This window comes from Dermacentor variabilis, chromosome 3 (assembly GCF_050947875.1).
Source record: "Dermacentor variabilis isolate Ectoservices chromosome 3, ASM5094787v1, whole genome shotgun sequence".
NCBI lineage: Eukaryota > Metazoa > Arthropoda > Arachnida > Ixodida > Ixodidae > Dermacentor > Dermacentor variabilis.
Window position 1 is genome coordinate 215,424,777 of NC_134570.1, and position 19,283 is coordinate 215,444,059.

The 19,283-nt window shown below is 46.5% G+C and overlaps 1 protein-coding gene across 1 annotated transcript in view; it reads left to right on the forward strand.

The window, feature by feature from the left end:
• LOC142575019 (testis-specific serine/threonine-protein kinase 3-like) overlaps positions 1-968 on the forward strand; it is a 191,388-nt gene extending 190,420 nt beyond the window's left edge. The window contains exon 6 of the mRNA XM_075683993.1: positions 834-968. Coding sequence (XP_075540108.1) covers positions 834-968 — 135 coding nt within the window. The remainder of the gene's footprint in view (positions 1-833) is intronic.
• Positions 969-19,283: the final 18,315 nt, after the last annotated feature.

Sequence of the window (19,283 nt, forward strand, 5' to 3'; positions counted from 1 at the left end):
TCTGGTGGGGGAATGTTTACCGGTTCTTGTCACCGGGATCAGGCCGCCCTCCAGGTGTGCTTAATAACACGCGGATCTATATATACGAGGAAACTTTCCCTCACGAACGCATATGAACACACTGACACTGGAATTTCTGCGAGACGGAGCCCATATCACTAACGGCGTTTAGAAATAATAAGGTGCACGTTGCACTCGTTTCGACGACGAAAGGGGGCATCTAAGTAGGCACACCTCGGAAGCGCGCTTCGGAAGTTATTGCAGCGCATTTCGTAAATCTTACTTGCCTTAAAAAAGCTCCTTTGATTTATCTGCGATAGATGTGTTTTACTGATAAGATGTGTTTACTGATCACTGATGCCAATACGGAATGACTTCTGAACGCTTCTGACCTCGTAGTTTCGGAATCTCACGTACGCAGGCGGCCGTGAACTCGGCTAGAAAAACGAGGCGTTTCGATGACCTCTGAAATGCTTACTGGGACGTAATCTTTTCACATCACGGTGAGAGTTCTGGTCGTTAGGATTAAAGAAAAAATCTTACAGCGAACAGGCAAAATTTGACCTAATCAGGACGCTCAGTGTACGTGCGGTTACCCCAAAAGTTTAATTCGTTTCGTAAGACATCGTTCGGGCAGGACAGTGACCTCGCTTGGTCGCAGCACCTTGAGGTATTGCTGCCGAGACCTTATTTTCGGGACGTATTGAATGTGAGTGGTCACTACTGTTAGTATGCATCGAGACATGCGTCGGACACCCCAAAGCCATTATGTACTAACCTTTAGGTTGCGAGGCTCCTCTAATGTTTTCTCGCGGTGATCTTCTGCTGTGCAGGTGCTGCCGCTCAGTTATCAGCTAAAGAACCTCATCAGGGGTATGCTAGAGCCCGTGGCGACGCTTCGCAGCTCGATGGCTCGCGTGCTTCGACACCCGTGGATCCAGATGTTTCCCACTGCTATGGCCGAGTGAGCATGACGGGCGTCCTTTATGAACTACATTGGTTAATTGTACTGCACATGCACACAAGTGGAACAGAAACCACAAATAAAACACCGGTTATAGACGGAAGGGTGATACTGCTGCTGAATAGAAGGGATATACTTTTGCTAGCTTTCATGGGAAGGTAGCACCAACCCATCAATATTCAACATGGATTTATATTATTGTTGAATAACCAGCGCTACCATCAACGTTACAGAATGGGTGCCAAGAGAAGGGAAGTGCAGTCGAGAACAGCAAAAGACTAGTTGGGGTGATGAAATTTAAAAAAAAAATCGCAGGCACTAGTTGGAATGAGTTGGCGCAGGACAGTGGTAAATGAAGATTGCAGGGGAGAGGCGTTCGTCCTGCAGTGGACATAAAATAGGCTTGCTGTTGCTGCTGATGAACTGTTTTCTCATGTCAGCTCTTATTAGAGTGCAACTGATGCCTTTTTTGCGCACGAGCTACCAGAATTACTAATCTGGCTTTCTTATTGTGATAGCAATACCAAGACAGTACGTAGGACTTTTGAGGTCGTCATCGCCTTGAGGTTGAGTATAACAAATAGAGGACGCTCAAGCTTCGCATTTAGGAGGGGAAAGCAATAGAATTGAAAGATCCTGACTGCTTGTCACACTTCCCGGCAACTGTAGCGTATGAAACCCTAATGTTTACGTGGAAGCGTTGGCCGTGAACGCTATGCACAAAGGCGAGGTTTGTGGTAAAAACACGACATCTTGCGTTGGCCACGAGGCGGTGGAGGCGAGCACCAGCTGGCGTTATTGCAAGGAACCGGGCGCGCCACTCCGTGTCCCTAAAACGCCCATCGCGCCGGCGCACGAAAAATGGCGGATGCCACGGCCGGTCTGTGAACGCCGCGGTCGGTTTGTGTGTGAAGTGGTTTCATTGAGTTTTCGCGTAACAGAATTATGTTTTCTCGTATAGTTAAATTACAATCCGAGAGGTATCATGTTTGTAGGCCGCGTGCATGTCGTAGTTTACAATCTTTCTACGTATTTTAGCGCTACTTAGTGTAGCCCTAGACGACCCTCCCGTTCGCCGTCACCTACCTGTCGCCTTAACGCCGCTGTCGTCGCCGTTCTTTGAACTGACCAAGATCCTCCGCCACCGACAAAGACGCCGAAGTGACTGTCAAGACGAAATAGCGACACGCCGTCATCACGACTACGCCTAGAAGCAAAGAATCCACCGACTAAAAACCTGACGACGCGACGTACCAGCCACGCGTCAACATGACGCAGCCGTGATTCAACTCCAAGACCTAGCTGCTACGCAAGACAAACAACAACCGACCTCGATGTACGTCTCGACTGCCACGCGGTCACCAGCTTAATGGACACAGGAGCTGAATACTCCGTCATCAGTTGATTATTCGCAGCCAAGCTGAAGGAAGTCACGGCTGCACGGGACTGCCCTCCAATTCCGACAGGTGGAGGACACCTAACGCCGACGGGAATCTGCACGGCGAGAATTACAGTTCATGACCACATCTAGCCCGCAACTCACGCTCTCCTCCAACAGTGCTCGCGAGATGTAATTGTCGGCACGTACTTCCTGAACCAGCACAAGGCCATCATCGACCTGACGTCGAAGTCGATAATGCCGTCCGCAGACCAAGTGATAGCGATGGAGAGGCATTCCAGTCAGTGTGCCTCGAGTGTACTTAAGGATCAAGTCATCATTCCGCCTCGCTCCAGCATCGTCACTTCCGTCCGCATCGAAACACCCGCAGACGTAGAAGGCGTCGCCAAGGGCGACGAACGTCTACTGCTCGACCGTGAAAATTGCGTCGCAAGAGGGACCGCTCTACAGCACGGAGGGAAAGTGTAAGTGATGCTGACAAATTGAGCCAGGAGTTCAAGCACATCGTAAAGGCACCACGATCGCGTACATCGAGGAAGTTGTTGAATCCAGGAACGCGTTTTCCTCTCAGTTTCTGCCGCATCTATACCAAGTCATAGTCCTCGAAGCAGACTTCAACATAAATCCAAATCTCCCACTGAGTATACAGCTATAGCTCAGAAGTCTGCTCGACTAGTTGCAAAGCATCGCACAATAATCGAAGAGTGCGCTCGACCACCCCGCCACAGCCCTTATCGAGATTCGAAGCAAGAACATAAAGCTATTAGGCAACCATTTGACGAAATGCCTCGAAACCTCAGCAATCATGGAGGCATTACGGAATCACGGTGTAGACGAGCCGTATGCAAAAATACTGAAAGATATCCATAGCGGCTTCACAGCCACCGTAGTCCTCCACCAATGAAAGCAACAAAGTCCCAATAAACAAAGGCGTCAGGCAGCGAGATACGATCTCTCCAATGCTATTCACAGCGTGTTTACAGGAGGTATTAATAATAATAATAATAATAATAATAATAACAACAATAATAATAATAATAATAATAATAATAATAATAATAATAATAATAATAATAATAATAATAATAATAATAATAATAATAATCAGCCTGGTTACGCCCACTGCAGTGCAAAGGCCTCTCCCATACTTCTCCAACAACCACGGTCATGAACCAAATGTGGCCATGTCGTGCCTGCAAACTTCTTAATCTCATCCGCACACCTTACTTTCTGCCACCCCCTGCAACGCTTCCCTTCCCCTGCAATCGAGTCCGCAACCCTTAATGACCATCGGCTATCTTCCCTTCTCATTACATGTCCTGCCCATGCAGATTTATTTTTCTTGATTTCAATTAAGATGTCATTAACTCGCGTTTGTGCCCTCACCCAATCTGCTCTTTTCTTATCCCTTAACGTTATACCCATCATTCTTCTTTCCATAGCTCGTTGCGTCGTCCTCAATTTAAGTAGAACCCTTTTCGTAAGCCTCCAGGTTTCTGCCCCGTAGGTGAGTACTGGTAAGACACAGCTAATCTAAACTTTTCTCTTGAGGGATAATGGCAACCTGCTGCTCATGATCTGAGAATGCCTGCCAAACTCAACCCAGCCCATTCATATTCTTCTGATTATTTCCGTCTCATGATCCGGATCAGCTGTCACTAGGTGCCCTGAGTAGATGCATTACCTTAGCACTTCCAGTGCCTTGCTACCTATCGTAAACTGCTGTTCTCTTCTGAGACTGTTAAACATTACTTTAGTTTTCTGCAGATTAATTTTTAGACCTACTCTTCTGCTTCGCCTCTCCAGGTCTGTGAGCATGGATTGCAATTGGTCGCCTGAGTTACTAAGCAAGGCAATATCATCAGCGAATCGCAAGTTACTAAGGTACTCTCCATAAACTTTTATCCCCAATTCTTCCCAATCCAGGTCTCTGAATACATCCTGTAAACACGCTGTGAATAGCATTGGAGACATCGTATTTCCCTAGCTGACGCCTTTCTTTATTGGGTTTTTGTTGCTTTCTTTATGGAGGACTATTGTGGCCGTGGAGCCGCTATAGATATCTGTCAGTATTTTCACATACGGCTCGTCTACTCCCTGATTCCGTAATGCCTCCATGACTGCTCATGTTTCGGCAGACTCAAACGCTTTCTCGTAATCAATGAAAGCTATATATAAGGCTTGGTTATATTCCAAACATTCCTCTATCACCTGATTGATAGTGTGAATATGGTCTATTGTAATCAAGCCTTTACGGACTCTTGCCTGGTCCTTTGCTTGACAGAAGTGTAAGGTGTTCCTTATTCTATTTGCGATTACCTTATAATATAGTTTGTAGGCCACGGACAGTAAGCTGATCGGTCTATAATTTTTCAATACTGTGGCGTCTCCTTTCTTATGGATTAGGATTATGTTAGCGTTCTTCCAAGATTCCGGTACGCTCGGGATCAAGAGGCATTGGGTATACACGGTGGCCAGTTTTTCAAGAACAATCTGCCCACCATCCTTCAACAAATCTGCTGTTAACTGATCCTCCCCAGCTGCCTTCCCCCTTTGTATAGCTCCCAAGGCTTTCTTTACTTCTTCCGGTTTTACCTGCGGGAGTTCGAATTCCTCTGGACTATTCTCTCTTCCATTATCGTCGTGGGTGCCACTGGTACTGTATATATCTCTATAGAACTCCTCAGCCTTTTGAACTATCTCATCCATATTAGTAATGATATTGCCGGCTTTGTCTCTTAATGCATACATCTGATTTTTGCCAATTCCTAGTTTCTTCTTCATTGCTTTTAGGCTTCCTCCGTTGCTGAGAGCATGTTCAATTATATCCATATTATACTTCCTTATGTCAGCTGTCTTGCGCTTGTTGATTAACTTCGAAAGTTCTGCCAGTTCTATTCTAGCTGTAAGCTTAGAGGCTTTCATACATTGGCGTTTCTTTATCAGATCTTTCGCCTCCTGCGATAGCTTACTGGTCTCCTGTCTAACGGAGTTTCCACCCACTTCTCTTGCACACTCCTTAATGATGCCCACAAGATTGTTGTTCATTGCGTCAACACTAAGGTCCTCTTCCTAAATTAAAGCCGAATACCTGTTCTGTCGCTTGATCTGGAAATCCTCTATTTTCCCTCTTACCGCTAACTCATTGATCGGCTTCTTATGTACTTGTTTCTTCCATTCCCTTCTCAAGTCTAGGCTAATTCGAGCTCTTACCATCCTATGGTCACTGCAGCGCACCTTGCCGAGCATATCCGCATCTTGTATGATGCCAGGGATAGCGCAGAGTATGAGGTCTATTTCATTTATAATCTCGCCGTTCGGGCTCCTCCACGTCCACTTTCGGCTATCCCGCTTGCGGAAGAAGGTATTCATTATCCGCATATTATTCTGTTCCGCAAACTCTACTAATAAGTCTCCCCTGCTATTCCTAATGGCTATGCCATATTGCCCCACTGCGTTGTCTCCAGCCTGCTTCTTGCCTACCTTGGCATCGAAGTCGCCCCTCAGTATAGCGTATTTTGTTTTCACTATACTAATCGCCGATTCCACGTCTTCATTGAAGCTTTCGACTTCCTGGTCATCATGACTGGATGTAGGGGCGTAGACCTGTACAACCTTCATTTTGTACTTCTTAATAAGTTTCACAACAAGACCTGCCACCGTCTCGTTAATGCTATAGAATTCCTGTATGTTACCAGCTGTATCATTACTAATCAGGAATCCGACTCCTAGTTCTAGTCTCTTCGCTAAGCCCCTGTAGTACGTGCCCACTTTTTAGCACTGTATATGCTTCTTTTGGCCTCCTAACTTCACTGAGCCCCATTATATCCCGTTTACTGCCCTCTAATTCCTCCAATAGCACTGCTACAGTCGCCTCACTAGATAACGTTCTAGCGTTAAACGTTGCCAGGTTGATATTCCAATGGCGGCCTGTCCGGAGCCAGGGATACTTAGCACCCTCTGCTGCGTCGCAGGTCTGACCGCCACCGTGGTCAGTTGCTGGAGGTATTCAGAGACCTGCATTCGGAAGAACTGGGGATAAGAGTTAATGGAGAATACCTTGGTAACTTGCGATTCGCTGATGATATTGCCTTGCTTATTAACTCACGGGACCAAATTAATCTGCAGAAAACTAAAGTAATGTTTAACCGTCAGAACAGCAGTTTTGGATAGGTAGCGAGGCACTGGAAGTGGTAATGGAATGCATCTGCTTAGGGCAGCTAGTGACCGCGGATCCGGATCATGAGAATTAAATAATCAGAAGAATAAGAATGGGCTGGGGTGCGTTTGGCATGCATTCTCAGATCATGAACAACAGGTTGCCATTATCCCTCAAGAGAAAAGTGTATAACAGCTGTGTCTTACCACTACTCACGTACGGGGCAGAAGCCTGGAGGCTTATGAAAAGGTTTCTGCTCAAATTGAGGACGACGCAACGAGCTCTGGAAAGAAGAATGATGGGTATAACGTTAACGAATAAAAAAGAGCAAATTGGGTGAGGGAACAAACACGAGGTAATGACATCTTAGTTAAGATCAAGAAAAATAAATGGGCATGGGCAGGACATGTATAGAGGAGGGAAGATAACCGATGGTCAATAACGGTTACGGTCTGGATTCCTAGGGAAGGGAAGCGTAGCAGGGGGCGGCAGAATTAGGTGGGCGGATGAGATTAAGAAGTTTGCAGGGACGACATGGCTACATTTAGTACGTTACCGGGGTAGTTGGAGAAGTACGGGGGAGGCCTTTGCCCTGCAGTGGGCGTAACCAGGCTGATGGTGATGATGATGATGATGATGATGATGACGAAATGGTGCACGAGGACATCATCCAGCCGTCGAAAAGCCCGGGGCCATCTTCTGTAGTACTGGGGAAGAAAAAGCGTGTAACCTTATTTTTCTGCGTCAATTATCGCTGACTGAACAAGATCACGAAGACCGACGTATACATCCTCCCACGGATAGAAGACGCATTGGATCGGCTCTGCAACGTTCAATACTTCTCGTTGATGCACCTCAAGTCTGGCTACTGGCAAATAGAAGTCTACGACAGAGATCGCGAAAAGACCACCTTCATCACGCCAGACGGCATCTGTTAGTACAAGGTTATGCCATTTCGACTGTACTCCGCCAACGTTCGAGCGCGTGATGGACACGGTTTTAACAGGATTGAAGTGACAGACCTGTTTTGTTTACTTGAATGCCGTCGTCGTCCTCGCCGGAAATTTTGACAATCATCTTAGATGACTTGCCACAGGGCTAGAGACAATGAAGTCGTCAGGGCTAACTATGAAGCCAGACCGTCCCGTTTCGCTTATGATGCGATGAGCGTCTATTTCTAGGCCACGCGATCAGCAAATCAGGAGTCCGCCGCAACCCGCAGAAGACAGCTGCCATCCCAATGTTCCCACAGCCCATCGACAAGAAGGCAGTTTGTAGATTCTTTGGCATGTGTGCCTATTACGAGCCCTTTGTAAATGACTTTTCACGCAGCGCTAAGCCTGTGACACGTCTGACTATACGCGCTGTTGAGTTCAAATGGGAAACGCCGCAGGCCGACGCATTTTAAGATCTCAAACGACGCATGCAGTCGCCTCCAGTACTTACGCACTTCGACGAGAACGCCGATACCGAAATCGACACTGACGCTAGCAGCCTAGGCCTCGTGCCGTCCTAGTCCAGAGGAAAGGCGGATTTGAACGGGTGATAGCTTACGCTAGCTGGTCACTGTCAAAAGCGGAAGCCAATTTTCACGCCACCGAAAAGGAATGCCTCGCCGTCCTTTGTGCTACAATAAACTTCCGCACTTGCCTGTTTAACAGAATATACTCGTAAGTCTCAAAAATTGTGCCCGAAATAATTGATATCAGTGTGACTGAGTGAATCAACCCTACGTGGCTTGAAGTTCACAATTATCTATAAGCAGTGATGGGATATCTCTAGTAATTGCACGAAGAACGCTTCTTTCTCAACGCGCAATTCGATCACAGCGGTAGTTAGCGAAACTGCGAGAGCCACAGGCGGTATCACAATCGCGCACATGCACAGGAAAACAAGTTTGTTTCAAGGCAATAATTATTGCATAACAGGTGTTGATAGGCGAAGCTATAGCATTGTATTTTCTCACAATACAGAAGCCTTCAGATATTCGCAAAAACAATAGGCAAGTAAGGTAAAACTGCATGTGACGGCCAGCTACTGCCCCTTTCGCATCCATGTTGTGTCACATGTAGGGAAACCTTAGGGTTATGTTATGTGCCAGGCGCATTGTGACCTCCTTCACGGACGCTATTGACAGATGCTTCTTAAATGTGGCATTGATTGCTTATCAACAATTATTGTAGCGGAGTATAAAGTTGCGGAAAATGCGGTAACTGGTATTGAATTCAATTCGTTTGTTTGAGAGCAGTTCAGGTAGGCAACAAGAAGTCTTCACTAATTACAGCGTTATTTTGTTGGAATTAGATGCACAGAGCGAGCAATTTGTAACCTGTCTTGGAATGTGAAAAGTTTGCTGTTTTGGGGCGACACTTGTTAGATTTAAAAGAGCCGAGGCGATCTGCGCCATAGAGCGCGTCAACTGAAACATATTCGCCTGGTCTCAGTTTCTTGCCTTGATGCTTTGGTGTGTGGAATGCCGCGATATATTAGGTTATCACGCCGCGGCCTTTCTTAAAACTCCCCGAGGCCTAAGTCAAGCACGTCCAATCGACAAATTGTACTTTCAGCCGCGACATGCGCGCCTGACATTTCTTTACTTACGTAGCCGAGGTGGCGAGATGTTTCTTCGGCTACGTCGAAGGGCTTTTTAAGAGCGCTAATTTTTGTTTCAATGCTTTGCTGGCAATTTCTTGGCCTTATGTGCCCAGCTAGCTTGGATTGTATCATATAACTCTGAAGTGATCGAATGTGAACATCCTAAAATAGCTTGAAGCAAAATATCATCTGCTCCAAAAGTTCACCGGGGAGCGATTCAATATCAGGCGGATAATCAGAGCGTCATTAGGTGCAGAGTTAATCTCGATAACGCCTGAATGCAATAACAGTAGGGTGAAGGAAAAAGTCATTGTGTTCAATAGCACTTTTAGACAGGGAACAGTAGCAGCTAGCAATTAGAGAGTTTTAGAAGTGCTGTATTACGGTACCGTAAGTGTGGTCCACGAGTATTACTGTTCCGTGCTAACCTACCGCAATGACGGATGACGTTTTAGCTATCTGTGCTGCTCGATGCGTATGGTAATGTGATAACGATGATAGTGGTTAACATTGGGCTTTGCGAAAACAATAACCATCTGCGGAGCGCGATATATTCATTTTGGCGAATAATAGAAAACTTTGCCTTGTCCGTACAGACATTATTCTTTACGAAAGCGCCCGGTTACTGGAAACGTAGGCGCCAGTCACAAGGCTGATAGCGACGTCATGTTACATTTCATCTTACAACACGTGAAACCTTTTCTTGTTACATAGGTGTTCTTGTCTCAGCAATATATAAAAAAGGAATTGTTTGTTGCAAATTGCACCACTGCCGACACTTTAGATAAGGAAATACGCAGAAATATATAGCTCGTTACTGCAAGAAACGCTGCTTAAACTCTAAGTAAACTCTGCGTCACTAGAGGGTGCCACCAAGCCGAAGTGCTTTTTATGCCACTTTTTATTTTCTTTCTTTTTCTTTTAGACGATTTTAGCTTTCTTTATTATTCTTTTTTTTTTCATTCGGCCTGAGTATAATAATCGCCTGTACGAAGGTTGCGGCCACAAGTTCAGTGAAGCCCAAGTTTGCTTTCCAGTCAGAACGGCTGTCATACTTGCGGCCCCTTCGTCACGCCGCAGAAGATGAATTAATGTTAACTCAAGGCCTTAGACCTACCATGGTGATTAACGCACGCGAGACGTGGACATGCACTGCGTGGATTTTGTGGCCGACATCATTTTCTATCTGATATGGCTTGGTGCGGCTTGGCTTGCAAGGCACGGTGGTACACCGTAAAAAATTTCCGTCATTATACGGACGATTTCTGTCATTATACGGAGGAATTGCGGGTAAAAATACGCAAAGTATGTAATATTTCAATAATGCGGCAAAAGCGTCTGTTAATATACGGAAATGCTCCCCGTTTTAATTTTTACGGACATTTTCACTATAATAATACAGTGGCTATACTGTTTTCCACGAAACAGACAGAAGTGCGCATTTCTGTTTTGCAAACATCCGTTTCTTTTTTGTGAGGAATACTATACACGCTGTCTGAATGAGTCCTTGTACTCACAAAGTTTCATCTAACAATATTTCATTGAACAGGCAAACTTTATGCATTGTGAACATACGTGCAAAATGTGAGATCTAGCTTTCTACCAAAAGCTGTAGTAACAGATCGTATAAATATATATACCGATCCTCTATTCCGATCGCCGTTTGCCGCGCATGCGGGCCTTCTAACTGTGATCATATGCTAAAATATATGTGTGTTTTTACAATGATCTCAAGTTAGGCGCTTTGTAGTTAATAATACAGCGCATATGTTTAAGTGAACGAAGATCCGTCGGCATACGTGCCTGTGTAAACAAACTTGCGGCACTCAGGTGCTGGTGCATTGGGATGGACATTGGTGCTCTGCGCCAAAAATTGTGCGCACTATAAATCAGTACCCAAACGCAGGGAGTGGTATAATGACCGTAACTGCGTTTACATTTAGCAACAAATGATGTCGAAGGGAACTGGCGAGGGAACTGGCAACTGGGAAGCAATTAAACCAAGCGTGAAAGGGCTTTGCTGAACTGCAATGTAGTTGCTTTAACTCATTCCCATATTAGTTAAAAATATCTCGTCTTTGTCAATAACTGCCCATTCAATGAGGCACATTAATTACGCATAATCTTCACTGTTCATGTGTTAATTCTTGCGGTAAGATGTTCTCGCAAAGATTTGGCGCTTCATTTTGAAACAAGACCGGTGAGCGCGTACGTTCTTGTACGGCAGAACAAAGATCGCGAACATGCACTGACATGTGTGCAAACTACGGGAAGATTGCGGAAGATGAAGGACCTAGTACCATGCTAGTACCGTGTGAACCGTCAAAAAGAAAAAAAAAGACGGAAAGAAAGAACGCCCTGTGCTGAGTTGTAACGACTCAAGCTTTATTTCTTTTTGAGCCAGAATGCAACACCATATCCTGAACGTGCTTTACCAATGGGTAAATGTTAAGACACAACTCATTATTTACCTTTTTCATTACATGCACCAACCAGCCCAAATTAGCACTAAACTAGAGCTTATTGACGCATCGCAATGCACTGCTTTGCACTGCATTACAACGTAGGAGTTCGCTAACCCCAGTAGCAAACTGTTCGGTTGACCTCCCTCCCTTCCTGCTTGCATTCTCTTTCTCTTTTCATAAAACGTACTACCTTGTGGGAGAGAGAGCGTTCTCCTCTTTTAGAATTCAAACAATTGTCAAGCAATTATATTGCTGTTCCATTAAGTAGAGCACAAATGCGAAAACGAAACTGATTCTCTTCTGTTCTTCGCGATTACTGAGTGCGGCACCAGACGCGACTTTCATTTGAGGGATCGCCAGTCGTTTGTGCGGAGGCTCGAGTAAGAACGGGCGCGAGAGAGAAAATCTGGGGGCTTTTTTTCCTTGGGTATATGACTCTGGCTAGGCACTACAGAGGAGGTTTCTTAGCGCGTGTGGTATGCGTTTGAATCCAAGACATGCCGGCTTTGCGGAGTGCGGTAAAATTTGTTGGCGCCCCGCCGCTGGCTACCCGCGTGGTGAGGCAGGGCACAGACGCCCCATTTGGTGATCGCTGTGTCTGAAGGGGCATGGTTCTGACTGGTGTTGTATAAATCGCGGGTCGCTTTTTCCCTCGTGATGATAGCTTGGACATTTACAAGCACTGATCCAGGAGGGCACATGTAATCGATAAACGGAGGCCTCAGGGCACCTGAGGTTATATTAAAGCAGGCAGCGCAGGATCTCCAGGTCACCCAAGGGGTAGCGGGGGGATCAAAGCTGGAAGCAGGGAGGCCCGTGGGTTAAGGCCGTGGAGGCCGAAGCGTGCCATAGGGTATCCGCATAAAAAATATCCTGTCCGCGACAGTGGACAGCCGATACGTCCCTGGCACGCGCAGGCGTCGGCGGCGAACTGGAGGCGTCGTTTGGTGTCCCGGAGGCGCCGCCAATAATGCGAAATAACGGCACCTTGTCACAATTAGTAAAAAAACACGATTGAATGAATATAAATACGTCCAGCCACCAACTTGTGATGCTAAGTTCAGCACCACCACGCCCCACGAATTCTGCAACACCAGTCAGAACTTGGCCCCTCAGGGTACATCGGGCATACTGTCTCGCGCCTGCGGCGCTCGTGCTGGGTCAGTCATCGTCACCGGCAGCCTTTCAGGCACTTGCGTTCAACCGCGGTTGCTAAGGCGCTCTGCTCTGCCTTCTAGATTTTGTATATATGTGGCCCAGGTCTACTACAGTTGCTACTGCTCCCACGGAAACATCTGTGATGTTATTTACAAGGTACATCGTTGTAAGGCGCGAGAAAGCTACCATCCGCCACGACTGACTTAGCACGAGCACCGCAGCTGCAAGTCAGTGTGTCTGACACAGACACGCCGTAGTTGCTCAGGGGCTATAGTGTTAGGCTGCTGAGCATGGAGGTCGCGGGATCGAATCCCGGCCGCGACGGCCACATTTCGATGGGGGCGAAATGCGGAAAGACCCGTGTACTTAGATTTAGGTGCACGTTAAAGAACCCCAGGTGGTCAAAATTTCCGGAGTCCTCCACTACGGCGTGCCTCATAATGAGAAAGTGGCTTTTGCACTTAAAGCCCCATAATTTTTTGTCCGACACAGCAGTCGTCAAATTGCGCGTTAGTGCCCGCTGCTTCACCTATTTTACAGCTCCGGCAACCAGCGTCCGAGCGTAAACAGACTCAACCCCAATCCGCAATGTCGCCACGCCTAGGGACAAATGCCTTCAACAAACGCTAAGAAGCCTCCTCCGCAGTACCTAGGCAGAGTCATATATTCAGGGAGGAAAAGCCCCCAGATTTTCAGTAAAGTGGAAAGTTGGGCTAGTTAGGCTAGCAGCGAGTGTCGTCTTTTCCTGTTTGTCTTCACTGTGTCCGTGTCAGTGCGCTGCTTCACCAGCAAGGTATGAAGATCCCCCAGATTTTCTCTCTCGCGCACTCTCTTAATCGCGCCTGCGCACAAACGACGGGCCATTCCTCAAATGAACGTGTCGTGTGCGCCAGGGGGCAGTGCGTGCTGCGCTTCCGTGGGTCGGCTTGAGATATTGTGGTGGATGGACGTGCTTTATGGGGCTCGGTGGCGGCGACGAAATCGTAAGTTTTTGTGCCTGTTTTGATCTTGCTTCTGTTTTTCATTTGCTTATTTTTTTCGCCTTTAAATAATAATTGGGTAGTTTTTTTTGTCTCTCTCTTTTTTTTCGTGAGTGGGGGTGTGTTTCGTGTACATTTGGTTTTGCAGGATAGTCAGAGCGCCCTTTCGCTCCACGTGCTTCACCTCTTGCAACCGGGTGGGACTTTGAGTCTTTATAGCCTTTAAATAGTAGCTTGGAAGTGGCAAGACTAATAGCTAGTTGTGGTTTTACTGTGTGCCTGTTGGTAAGAAAGTGAGAGCGTGGCCGTGTGGTTGAACACATGAGAAAACGTGTCATACCTTCAGTCTCTGCGGCATTGATTGCTTTTAAAACATTGGGGAGAATAACTTTGCGACATTGTAAGGGTGTAGAACCTGTGCGCGTCGGATTTTGCCAGAAGGCACGTGCTCTGCATTATTACAGTATTATAGTTTTCACATTATAAAAAGCCGTGTACTACATGGCAAGAAAGCAGGGAAAGCAGGCAGAGCGCGCTGATTCCCTCAGGGTAGATGAGCGGACGGATGAGAATGGAAAGGGAACCAAGTCAATCGGCACACAATGTGATGTCTAGGCTAGGCTGGAGAAAGTGGCGGCTTTCCAGAAAAACCTTGTCAAACAGGTTGAAGAACACAAAAATAAGCTAATTAGGGATCGTGATGCATGTAACGTAGTGGAAAAGAGACCTGAAGCAGCCGAAGAAAAGCTCAGCAGGGCCGCTATTGTGAACGAGAATGGTCGTGACAATGGAACGCAGTCCCCAAACGTGACAGGAGAGGGAGGGCCAGCAAAGTACGTGCAATGCACGCAACGTGGTGAGGGGTTAGCTGGAAAGAGCGGCACCTACTTTGAGGCCGCCACGCGGAAAAAGCAGGAGCGCATGTTTAAGTGCTCCTTGTCAAGTCTTAATCACGCGGAAAAGGGGAAGCATGGAGAGGTAGGAGAGAGTGAAATGGTGATTATCCCCGGCGACTCAAACCTGGCTAGGTGCTCAGAAGCAATTGTGGAGAGGGTGAAATGTAATAAAAGTGTGGCGGTAGGGAAATTTGCGGGGCGGACGCTGTGTTCTGTCATGGAGCGAGCAAAAGCAAAGCTAGCGGAAAATGCCCACCTGCGCAGACTTGTCATAGTAGCAGGTGGGTAAATGACGTCCTAAACAAGAAAGGAACAGGACTAGCCCAGCGCATGGGGAAAGGGGTGGACGACTTGCGCGAGCTATCCCCTAGGTGCAGATCGTGGTGTGCACGGTGCCGGAGGTGCCTGTACGTGACAGTCACATACAAAGAAGCGTAGTGGTTGCTAATGAGGCGATATGGCAAATGAGCCGAGAGAAAGGCTTCGAGGTTGTCGAGAGAGAGAGAGAGAAAATTGTAAATGAAAAGTAGGGAGGTTAACCAGGACTGAGCACGGTTGGCTGCCCTACACTGGCGAAAGCGAACGGGGGACGGAAAGATTAAAAGGAGAAAGTCCATTGGAGATATCAGTTGGTCACTCAGTCCGGATCACAGGCGCTGACTCAATCCGATCGCTTTCAAATATCGCAGCAGCGCTGTTGTGGCCTTTTGTAGCTGCGATATGGGAGGCCATGTTCCCAAGATCTTGTTCAAGGTGAACGGCGTTCCATCTAGCTGATTGAGAGCTGTGCAGAGGTCCGGCCTTTCATTTTCAAAAGATGGGCAGTTGCACAGTAGGTGTTCTATGGTTTCCTCGACACCGCATGCGTTGCACTCGGCGCTATCAGCCATTCCAATCAGAAATACATAAGCATTGGTGAATACGGCGCCCAAACGTAAGCGGCACAGCACTGTTTCCTCATGTCGCGGAAGACCTGGTAACAGCCGCAGTTGCATAGAGGGATCGAGGGAATGGAAGCGATGTTGAGTGAATTAAGGTGTGTGGCACTTCTCCAATGTCAAAGAGTGCGCTAGCTTGCCTAAGTGTTAGGCTGCATCGGTCCGCGATAAAGGTATTGAAACAAGGGTTGCTCGTTCGTGTGTTTTTCTAGCAGCTTCGTCAGCGAGGTCGTTGCCGGAGATACCGCAATGACCAGGCAGCCACTGAAACACGACGTCGTGTCCTTTGGCGTTCATGTGATGGTGCATTTCTCGTATCTCCTACACAAGTTGTTCACATGACCCGTGACGAAGAGATGAGAGAAGACATTGTAAGGCCGTCTTCGAATCGCAGAATACAGCCCACCGATTAGCCGGTTGGTTAATAATATAGTCAACGGCACCTCGGAGGGCAACAAGCTCCGAACCGGTCGATGTTGTGAAGTGAGAAATGTTGTATTGGATGCTTAGTGATCGTGATTGTATAACCACTGCACTGGTGGAGCTGGTCTGAGTGGAAGAACCATCCGTATATATGTGGACTCGATCAAAGTAGAAAGTGTGCAAACAATCCAGAGCTGTTTGCTTCAAGGCCAAGGTAGGCAGGCCGGTCTTCTTTGTTATCCCTGGAAACATAAGACGCACTTGAGGCTGTTTTAAACACCACAAAGCTGAGGTTGAACGTGCTGAGGGTTTGAAACCCGATGGTAAGGAGGCACGATGGATGCTGACTTTGTTGGAGAAGGACGACTGTGGTCGTCGTTCTGGCAGGCACGCAAGAGAGCGTGACTGCATCCGTGAAACATGACGAACATGGGCTCTAAGCGTTTGGGTGCTAATGTAAGTCGTGATCGGATGGTCTTAAGCCATTATAATGGTTCCAGCTGTTGAGGCGCTGTGCGGAAGGCCTAGGCAAACATGTAGTGCCTGCGCCTGCACGCTCTGAAGTTCTCGAAGATTTGACTTGCATGTTTTAGCATGCACGGGAGAGCTATAACGTAGGAATCCGATGAACAGTGCTCGATATAACTGTAGCATGGAGCCCACTGACGATCCCCATGTTTTGCCGGAGGTTGTCGAAGTAAACAGGGAAGTGACAAGGTGCGGTGGTTTTCATTGAGACGGGATCCACTTCAATTACAGGCTTGCACGAGAAGTTGGCTGACGACTTGCTCGTCACGCTGTTGCTTTTTAGGGGGCCTACGGGCTCTCAGGAGGCCAGAGTAGGTAGTAATGAAGAAGGTCCCCTAACGGAACCTCAGTATGGCGTCGCCGTCAATAACAGAAAAAGGAGGAAAGCAAGAAAGAGAGCTCGCCATGCAATAGGCTACATAAACATGCAGGTTGGCAGAAGAAAGGAAAAGTGGGCAGAGATTGAGGAGCACTTAAATAGAGAACAAATAGGGGTGCATGCGGGGACAGAAACGCTTATGAAAGACACGGAAGAGGTGCCATTGATTGAGAATTATGTTTGGGAAGAATGCAACAGAACTAAGTCGGAAAGAAAGGGAGGGGCAGTCGGAAAGCTGATCCATCAGGAGCCAAATGGAACAGAGTAAATTCAAGATGTCAAGAACACCTTTCGTTATCAGGTACAATGAGTGGGAAACAACTTGGCCGGGCGTTACGTATTTGTGGACCGCAAATAATTGCACAGAGAAGATTAAGCAGTTAATGGAATGTATAAGCGCTGATATTAAGGATTTCGGAAATGGTGCTGAAGTTATCCTATTAGGTGATATGAATGTCAGCATAGAGGATTTAGATGGCTGTACTGACAACAACGGGAAGTCAATGCTAGACATTTGTGAGAAACATAACCTCGTTATCGCGAATACAGGACATAAGTGTGAAGAGCAGATCACGCGGGAAGTGGGAAACCGGCATTTAACCATGGATTACTGTCTGATGACAGAAGGAATTCATGATAAGTTGAGGGAAATGGTCATTGATGAGGAAGGGTATAGCAGCATAGGGAGTGACCATAAACGCATCATTTTAAAAATGGGATATGTAGTTGGGAAAGAGAGCAAGGAGTGTAAAATGGCCAGTCAAAATTTGAAATTCGAATAACAAAGGTAGTCCTTAAAGTTGAGGAAAAACTTGGCGAATGGCCAAATAAAGCGTGGGAATATAGTGAGCTTCTAAGTGTAATAACGACAAAAATACGGAACAAGAAGCAACATGTTTGTTCGCAAGGAAAAATAAAACCGAAAAGCTGGTGGAACAGGGAGATACGAGAAGCAATCGCCGCACGACATAAAGCATCCGGAGAGCACAGGCAGGCAAAGAAGGCGCAGTTGCCGCAGAATGAAGTAGCTAGTAAACGTGAAATACACCGGGAGAAAAAGACTATGGTACAAAAACTGGTGCAAGCAAACATAAATGGTGAAAGTGAACGCTGGTTGTCAGAAATACGTGAGAAAAAAGGAAGGCCGTACGTAGAATATTATGGAGCCACATAAAATTATTTGCAGGGAGTCAACAAGAACACAACATATCCTAGACGAAGATGGAAAGAGACTGGAAGGATAAACGGCAATAAGTTGCATCCGAAAAGTAACAGCCGAATTTTTCCAAGGCAATGGCGAGCTTGTATTTAAAAAAAGAGAGTGTGAAAGAGACTCAGGTGGAAAAGAAGCTGGTGCTGACAAATTCATCTGGAGGAAAGCCAAACAGAAAATTCCTAAAAGCACAGCCACAAGGCTAGACGAGGATCTCGTTAGGCTGATTAATGCACCAAAATAAGGAATCCTTGATGAAAACAGTGGAAATATTTTTGAAAGATAGACGAATACCAGACCGATGGTGACTAAGTAGAATGAATTTAATTTATAAGGGCAAGGGGCGAGAAATATAGAAGTCACTCCTATAGACCGTTGACATCGGGAATATTCGGGCTAGCAATGCAGGCAATCAAATCAAAGCTGCAATCATGGACAGAGAATAATGGCATTTTGGGAGAACTACAGAATGGCTTAAGAATAGGTAGGCGTTGAGATAACTTATTCGTTCTTACTAAGTGTATTGAAATATCAAAAGTAGAAATCAGACCGTTATATGGGGCCTTTTTAGACATTACAGGAGCCTATGACAAAGTAGACCGCTACATTTTGTTGAATATTCTGGAAAGAGAACGTTTAGGTGACGATTGTCTACAGCTTTTGAGAGAGATTTACCTACAAAACGCCGTTTGCATTGAATGGGAAGGGATGAGGAGCGAGTACAAAATTGATATCAACAAGGGACTGAGGCAAGGGTGCCCTTTATCCCCACTGCTGTTTATGATGTACAGGGTGATGATGCAGAGGGCGCTAGAAGGAAGTAATATCGGGTTTAATCTCTCATACAAACAGGCGTGCACAGTGTTAGAGCAGCAGCTTCCAGGCCTATTTGATGCGGACGATATTGTGTTTCTAGCTAACAAGCAAACTGATTTGCAACGTCTGGCTAATATCTGTGGACAGGAAGGCAACAATTTAGGTTTGAAATTTAGTGTTAGAAAATCCGGTGTTATGGTATTCAATGAAAACAGCGAACAGACAATGGCAATACAGGGCCAGGAAATACTTCGTTAGGAGAATATAAATAGTTTAGCATATGGATAAATGAAGGCAATAGATATATCGAAACACAGGGAAAAGCATAACAGTGAAAGGGAAGAGAAATGCAGCCACAGTGAAGCACAGA